We start from the raw sequence: 8,698 nt of genomic DNA on the forward strand, positions 1-8,698 counted from the left end.
TACAACCAAAAATTAGGCCGGGGAGGGGCTGCTTTTGAGACTCAAAGGTCCAGTGTGTAACAGGCACTATTGGCAGAAATGGAATATAACAGTTATAAGTATGGTTTCATTAGTGTATAAACATCTGAAAAAAAGAATTGTTGTGTTTTCATTACCTTACCTTACCATTTTTTCTACATAAGGAGCGGGTCCCCCTTCATGGAGGCCGCCATGTTGCACTGCCATGTTTCTACAGTAACCCAGAATGGACAAACCAAACACTGGCTCTAGATAGGGTTTTGTGGCCACCGTAGTTTCTCCTGCATGCTTGGAACGGGAGGGTGATGCGAGCGGTATTCAAATGGTTGTAAACTGCAATTTCACTGCTAGATGCCATTAAATCCTACACACTGGACCTTTAGGCAACACTACCCATGTCTGCATACCGTGAAGCAATGCTTTGATGAAAAACTAAATAAAGACACCAGAAGAGGAGGCTGAGGAGTTGTGTTTCAGTAGGATTTCTCATGATAAAAAAACAAAACACAAGTCTCATTTACATCACAAACACCTTCATGTCAGATTCTGGTCAAGCCACTAACGTTTCTGCCCCCGGCAATTCCATCAAACCATCTAATTAAAGCCTACAGAAAAGACGGCTGAACCTTGGCTCACCCCTGAAAGCATGCCATTACCAGATGAAATATTATCCACTTTTTCATGTTTTATGGAGCAGAGACGAGAAGGTTGAGCCAATTTTAAGTCAAACCTTAGATAAGATTAAAAAAAAGGAAATGCACATTTAGGATTAAACATTTTGACTTGTTAAACAGTAACGATATTGTAATGGAAGAAAACACCAATTTATTATTGGTTACACCTGTGGAAGTTTTTACGTTATTAGTTACACCTGTGATATCGTCAATGTTATTTGTTAAGCCTGTGCTATCATTAGTGGTATTAGGTACACCTGTGCTCTTATTAATGGTATTAGTTACACCTGTGTTATTGTCAATATTATTAGTTACACCTGTTCCCCTTTTAATGGTATTAGTTACACCTGTGTTATTGTCAATATTATTAGTTATACCTGTGCTCTTATTAATGGTATTAGTTATACCTGTGTTATTGTCAATGTTATTAGTTACACCTATGATCTCATTAGTGGTATTAGTTACACGTGTGCTATCATTATTAGTGTTAGTTGAACTACTTCTCTACTCTACTAATATTCTTAGTTTCACATGTGTTGTCATTAATGTTTCATCAGTGCTATCATTAGTTATTAGTTAGGCCTGTGCTATCATTAATCATTAAGTCCACATATGTTTTCCGAGTGTTGAGACTCAAACTTCTCAGGAGAGAGTGCTGCACAACCTGCTCTGCTGAATCTTGCAATTGTTAAATAACAAGAGTCAGTTGTATTCAGGTTACACTGCAAGCACTGTGTTCCAGCAGTGCTATCATTAATATTATTAGTCACACTTGTTCTATCATAAATATTATTAGATAAAACTAAACTATAGCATCACTTTTGTTATCATTAATGTTGTTATACCTGTGCATAAATCTATCAGAATTTCTATATAAATTTGTGAAAACAGGTACACAATTTCAAACAATAGTGAGGTATTTTAGTGTTTGTTTTCATCGCCTTAGGGTACCACACGGGTGGCGTCAAACCATATGAGATGTCAACTTTCAAGCAGAAACGGGCAAACCTGGATCAATGTTAGTCTCAATGTTTGTTCAATGTGTCTTGGTGGTGAACCAGGAGGGTGAGGTTTACTGCTTCAGGCCATTTAGCTGATTGTGTAATTGGGTACTCAGCTGCAAATCAGAACGAAGTTCATTAAACTGACTTTCAACAACTTTAGCGCAGTTGTCGGAACCTTGTGCATTGTCCTACCATGGTGAATCCCACTTTAGTTAAATGACAAATGACAAACAGGAAATTTGCCCAGATCTTATTAGATTTTTCACCATTTTTAATTTCCAGCAGTTTTTTAAACACGTCTCCTATAAATTGAATCAACTTTTCACCAAATTTGGTTAATGATATGGATGAGTTCTCAATAAGTAATATAGGTTGTTTTTGTTTATTCCATACCATTTTCAAATGATTGCATATGTTTGACAAAACCTGCCAGAACAGAAATATACAGTACATGCAAAAAGGAAATTTATGAGAGGAAACAAGTTCTTTTGTAAAGGCATTTTTGAAACATTTTTGTTCTTCCAGAGTATGTGCTGTACATTTCCGTAGATCCAGTGGTGGGTGCGTTTGTTGTTATTTGAACAGTATTTCAAAGCCTATCTTCACAGATAACAAACGTTAAGTCGTATCCGATTAGCTGGTACAGGAGACACTCCTTACTCTCTCTGTCTCTGTCTCTCTGAACAGCTGACATGTCCCGTCTTGTGCCTCTCTTTAGCACAAACAAAGCTGCTCTGAGCTCACATGTATGTTCATGTTTATGTTATGAAGGTTTCTACTTGTGAAAAAAGCATGAAGAGCCTAAAGAGATGACCCACCAAATTAAAAGTGTATTTCCTCTGCTTCCCTGAGTTTATCTGGGAATGTATGCTTTTACTAATTAGTATATTTTTTGAGCAAACTGTTGTTTTTCCTCATGTATTTTCCTATATCTATATATTTTCCTTATATCTTTTACTAAGAAATAGCAGGGTTGTTGCTGATTGTAACTGAGTGACATAATTTGTGTATGCATAGTTCTCTAAGCAAAACAGAAGCCAGTAGCTGCTAAGGGTGCGAATATATTATTTAAGCCTGTTATCTCAACACCAAACTTTAATTTTTTGTTTAATATTTTTTTAGATGAAGAATGTGTGATGTAGGTGAATGGGAAGAATGGCTACAACATTGTCATGTTTCAATATAAAATCCACTCTAATACGACACTACAACCTCAGAAATGACCATTGGGTTTAATCAAATTACCTTCTGGCAGTGTCAGAGAACTTTATCAATTGCAAGTTTGATAGGGTTCACTGTGTTAGATTGCATTGGACAAAAGTAACTCTAAACTGGTGACTCAGTGTATATAATTTATAGAAATAGGTACTGTAAACTCTAATTAAGTATGAATTATCCCTAATTTCACCTATTTGTCCACACATTGAAAGTCAAAGCATGTGCATGTGTACATGTGTATTTCTGCTCTCCTCATCACAGTGTTATCTCAGTTTATGTACACTGATCTGATTACAGAAACCTTGATGTCTTAATTTAAGATTGTTATGTGAAATCAGTAGTCTAGTCCTCTTTGCAACATTCCTAAGATCAGGGCCTCTAGTTTGACAGTATTATTTAGCACCAAACGTTATTATTATTATGTACCAAGAGAATAGTATTTTGTGCATTGACTACTATTTTCCATATGAATCAAATGGGGTAGGGTCCTTTAAAAGCAAAGTGTTAACAGACTACTGCAAAAAAGCGACACAATGAGAGGTATCATTTGCAATACATATTTTTAATTAACAAAGTATCAAAAACAAAAGTTGACAGATCACAAAGATGGAAGTACACATTGGTAGTAGCAGTTATACCTGACAGCCTACAGTTTATTCATTTAGGCTATGATGCTCCAACAGTCGAGCAGCTACCGAAACAAAAACAGCCACCAGTAGAAGTAGGCACAATAGAATACATACGCATCGAACTCAGTGCCTATTAGCTATCTAGCCATCACTAGCAACGGGACAATGGACAACTTCAACCACAAAAACAACATACACACCATGAACACACGCAGACGCCTGCGTCCCTTTAACCGTGTGACTCTCAAAGTTTCCTGCTTACATAATACACATGATAAACAATATAAACCTTCTGCTCTCAAACTTCTACCATGCAAACATAAAATATAAAACTTCAGTCCTCACTGTGAATCTTTATACAGTAATGTGCTGTTCATACATAAATTATTACTCTTCTGTTAAGAACCAATAGTGACAAACCTTTAAGATAACCTTAGATGCTATAACGCAGATAAGATGATGCTAACACGATGTTCAATGTTCAGTCTGCTTGGGGAAGGGTTGTGACTTGCTGACAATTATTCAAATACTGATAACCAGAGTTTCCCATATGACGTGTTAGCTGTAGGGTGAATTTCAATGACTGAGGAAAAAGAGCGTTTCAGTGTCTTGCTCAAAGATGCATGGCTATTGATGGACACTTTGGATTGATTCGATTAGTATTTCACAAGAATATAGCCTCTTAATTCTCGTTCATTACACTCCCTCAGTTTTTGTTTGCGTAATAAACCACATTTCTCTTGAGGGATGATTTCACTCTAAAGCGAACAGGCCAGAGAGAGGAAAGGGGAGTGGAAGGAGGGAAAAATATTTGGCAGTGAGTTGAAGCCTGGATACTGATAAAGTTCACAACACACAGTATAATATAACATCATCTTGCATAACTTCAGAGTCAGGCGTGTTAAAGGACCAGCCGAAAGCTGATGCAACACTACTGATACCTAGCTAGTGATATCTAGTGAACACAACTTCCAAACCAAATGTTATTCATAAAATACATTTTAAAAAATAACAATCTTTTTTGTTTTGCTCTGTCAAGACCAAAGGAGGCATCCGGTGTTTACATACAGTAGCACAGAGTTAATGCGCAGTCAATACAATATACAAGATTTTAGGTAGAAAACAACATGTCTGAAAAATAACACTCGTACTTGTGTAGCTTCATCGTCACAGAGGATGTAAAAAGCAACAGTAGTTCTGTTTACCTTAAGAGGGAGCGCAGTGATAAATAAAGTGTACTTGTGAAATTATATACAGTATTCAATTTTTGGGGGACAATTTTGCTTGCCAACGAATTTCAAATTGTTAAGTAATGTAAGATATTATCTGCATATATGATTATATTGTAATTTTTACTATGCTATTTTATTAAGTGCAGAATTATAAACCCTGTCTGCAAAGTACATTTCCCTTTTGTGACTGCTACTGCTATCTTGATTGACAGCAAATAACCTGTACACACACTTTTTGAGAGGTTAACTCTTAAATGGGGCAATCAAAAAAATTAAAAATAAAATAAAAACAGAACAAAAACCATATGAAATCAACATTCTACACATAGCGTAGGTCCTGAGTGGTTAGTAGTAGCAGCAAATTTAGTAGTTCGCGTTGGATAAAGGACAAGCAGACAGGGTTGATACGGCAATGATGACATGTCATCACTTAATAAATATACAATTTTTCATACACTAAGCACAAACAACAATGATTTTTTTAAAGTCAGTGACTTGCAGCTCAAACACACTCAATCTGTGTCTACTTTCTCTGTGGGTGAAGAGTTAAATTACGTGCTTTGATCACCTTGAAATCACGCTTTGGTACAAAAATCAGACACTAAATCACTCTCATCTATTCAAAATACCAGTAAATTAAAAAAAAGCAACTGATGTTTTTGTTTTGTTTTTTAGTGCTTTAGCATCTGTCCTTGGCCCTGACTGTTTGTAATGTTGTTTGAAAAAAAAAAAAAAAACACAATGTATGTCAAGGTGCTGTCCATGGTATGTCACTTCCTATCCAATCAGCAGCTACGGTTTCAGGGAGTGGGAGGTGCTGAGGTCACTTTATGCCACTTCTAGCAGCTCTGTGGATGGTGAATGAGACTGAGGAGTCATCTGAAGGTGGCGTTCATTATACCTCATTGTCATTCTCAGGTCATAAGTCTATGTGGCGGCTCCACCTGCCTCTCGAACACTCTGCGCTACAACGATGGCAGCAGGTGGAAGCATTGCGAGTCTTAGAAAAGTGGCAAAAACACCTGGTCGCTCATAGGTGACTGGGACACTGAATGTGATCGAGGGTCAGAAATCCCGTCTACAGGTGCTACTGAAGAGATGGATGTGGACAAAGAGGTGGAGGTGGTGGTGGAGGAGGAGGTGAGGTTGTGGAGTTGAAAGGTGCTCTCCTTGATGTGCTGGATGAAGAGCTTCCTCTCATCCTCGGGCGTTTGTCCGTTTTGGGCTCGGACGATGCAGGTCGGCCGGTGCAGGTTGAGCATGTAGACCAGCTGCTGCTTCTGCTGCTTCAGCTCCTCGATCTGAGCCTTCAAATCCGCGTTGACACTCTCCAGTTTCTCTGACTCCTGCAGAAGAGAGAGAGGGAGAAGGAGAAATCACTTGTTAATGTTGTACTTTTATGTTAATTTGGATGTTAAAGCTCTGTTAGGTAAACTTCTTTGCACTTTGGGCTAAATTTAGTTTGCTGATTTCACATTAAAAAGATGTTTAAGAGCTGAGTCTCGACACAAAAACATAAAGCTTGCAACAAATATATTTACAACTTTACGTCATCAGGACAAACTTTACTGACTCTTCCGATTTGAATCTTTAAAAACTTCTTGATGCAATTTAGGACTGTGAATTTTTTTTTGAATCAGCTAGTACACTTCTAACATAGATTTTCCTTGAGTCAGACATTTATAATCCCCAGTTATTTTTGTAGTGTGAAAATGTTAAACAAAACTGGGAGTTTCAATGAAAAACTTGAGACAAAAAACTTCAAGCTCAGTTATCTTTTCCAAAATTGACAGAAGTTGAAAACTACCTTCTGCAGACACTCTGTCTTCTCCTTCTTCTTGTTGCGGCACTTGGCAGCAGCGATTTTGTTCCTCTCTCTCCGTCTCTTCCTCCTGTCGTGCTCCTGAGGTGTCACCTGAAAACCAGAGGGAAATACAAACTGTCAGTATTTCAGCCCTAAAAAAAACCTACATCATTTGGAAAACACACTTCAGAGTCAGTGGCAAAAAACACAGATGACTATATGCTGTGGTTTCCCTCTGCCTCACCTCTCTCTTGACGCCGGATTCACAGGCGAGGTACTCTGAGGCTCGGTCCGAGCTGGAGCTGGCGCCGTCGGAGCTCATGTCTGCGCTGAGCCCGTTGGAGAGCCGCTTGGTCTGGATGGCCAGCCGCAGCTCCTCTTTCACAATGGGCGTGAAATTGGTGAAGTCGTCCAGGGTGAGTGTCCCCGGCGGGGAGAGGCAGGGCACCAGGGCAGAGCAGCTGATGTCAGCCAGCGAGGGACCCGAGTGCTGCAGCATCATTCTGGAAACACAAGAGTCAACGGATTATTGCCATGTCAGTCACCAGTATTTTTAGGAGGGTCAATTTGCTCAAGGTAGACATAAAAGAAATACAGCCACAAATAATACAATTTGCAAGCATGTTATGCAAAATTGGTTCATGAAAATGAGCTAGAGATACAAAAAATACCATAAAAAGTCCCTATAAACTCAATACTAAAACACTATAGATGTTATAGTGATAACATAAAGGATTAAAACGAATACAACCCAGCAAGGTCAGTTTATCTCAATGTTAATTAATGAATCAATACCTTAAAGCATGATAAGGTCACTATAAACTTCTTATTACTAACCACAGAGAAGTTATTGAGATACTATGGAGACATTAGGGTGACAGGTATTTTGCTGAGTAATAATGATACAGATCTCAAATACTGCACAACAACTATGATATAGAAACCAAAGCTGTAGAGTGAGTTTTGTGTTTAAGTGTCGAGATTGTAGTTTATCTAAGGCAACATAGAGAAGGAATAATGTATGTTCACAGAGGCAAACGTGCTTCAGTGCAGAATCACTTAAACTTAAACACATATTTGCCTCTTGAAAAATGCAAAAAGGGTAATCATTAATAGGTGTGGGTGTTTGTTATCTAAACAGAGGAGTGACTCATGGAGAATTATGATTGACAGCTTGATAAGATGATTATGATGTTTATATCACCTCTGTGAGACCAAAACCAAAACAAACACATTCATACAGGCATGTAGAGTTACATGATACACAGAATCATGAAGTGAATATAGTAAAAAATAAAGTTATTCTCCCTTTAATATTTCCATAGAGTCTCATAATAAGGAACTCTGTAGTTATTATTCTACTTAACAGTAAGTTATTATTTTGATTTACAAATCTGACTGATTTACAGTATGTTTTGTGAGTTTTTTGTTACTTAATGATTCTTTTTGTCATTTTACTTCCCTAATATTTCTCAGGTTTGTGTTATATGCATGTAGGCTATCATTTTTTAAAAAAAAGCTGTTTTTCCATTTACCTAAACCTCAAAATCTTCACTTCAACTCACAAAACCTATAAATCACAAAAATGTATAACATCCTGAGAAAACCCTGATTGGATCGTGCAAGTTGATATTTTTTATATTTTAATACCGAAGAGGTCAGTGAGCGAGTAAAATCTCTCCAAAGTGTTATACATTAAAAAAATAACAGCTTTACAAACACACATCTTTGCTAAAATGTGTCCCAAAAAAAAAGCTTTTCTCTTTAATCTGACAGATTAAGCAAGTTTAGAAGTTTTAGCAAAGTGTCCCGGGACAGCGGAGCGCAGGAGCACGCGCCGGGACTTCTCCGCACAACAACACCAGCCATAACACCTCACTGAACAACACCGGCCTCCCCAACAGACCTCATCCGCGGAAACAAAAGTCCAACCTACCTGTTAAAGCTTTGAGTGACTCGGTCAGATGAAGTGGATGTGGAGAAAACAAAAAGCTCCTGTTTCTGTCGCTGCCCTCTTCTTCTGTTTCTCTTTCTGCTGGTGCGTAAAGTTGCGCTTCTGGCCGGTACGTTGCATCACCCGTTCTTATAGTGACTGGACGGAGGCGGGGCCTAGTGACGC

At 38.1% G+C, this 8,698-nt stretch overlaps 1 protein-coding gene across 1 annotated transcript; it reads right to left on the bottom strand.

Moving 5' to 3' along the window:
* Positions 1-3,457: 3,457 nt before the first annotated feature.
* On the bottom strand, positions 3,458-8,667 carry atf3 (activating transcription factor 3). Its single transcript, XM_044169212.1, has 4 exons — positions 8,516-8,667; positions 6,824-7,082; positions 6,583-6,690; positions 3,458-6,121 (listed from the first exon to the last, which is right to left on the bottom strand). The coding sequence occupies exons 2-4, from the start codon at positions 7,079-7,081 to the stop codon at positions 5,777-5,779; spliced, it is 711 nt and encodes a 236-aa protein (XP_044025147.1). The 5' UTR covers position 7,082; positions 8,516-8,667; the 3' UTR covers positions 3,458-5,776.
* Between the last annotated feature and the right edge of the window lie 31 nt (positions 8,668-8,698).

Source organism: Siniperca chuatsi, linkage group LG16, assembly GCF_020085105.1.
Source record: "Siniperca chuatsi isolate FFG_IHB_CAS linkage group LG16, ASM2008510v1, whole genome shotgun sequence".
Lineage (NCBI taxonomy): Eukaryota > Metazoa > Chordata > Actinopteri > Centrarchiformes > Sinipercidae > Siniperca > Siniperca chuatsi.

Coding starts and splice junctions, on each gene's coding strand:
- atf3 (XM_044169212.1), bottom strand. CDS start 7,081: ATGATGCTGCAGCACTCGGGTCCCTCGCTGGCTGACATCAGCTGCTCT. Junction 6,691..6,823: donor AATCCGGCGTCAAGAGAGAG/GTGAGGCAGAGG, acceptor TCTGGTTTTCAG/GTGACACCTCAGGAGCACGA. Junction 6,122..6,582: donor AGACAGAGTGTCTGCAGAAG/GTAGTTTTCAAC, acceptor TCTCTTCTGCAG/GAGTCAGAGAAACTGGAGAG.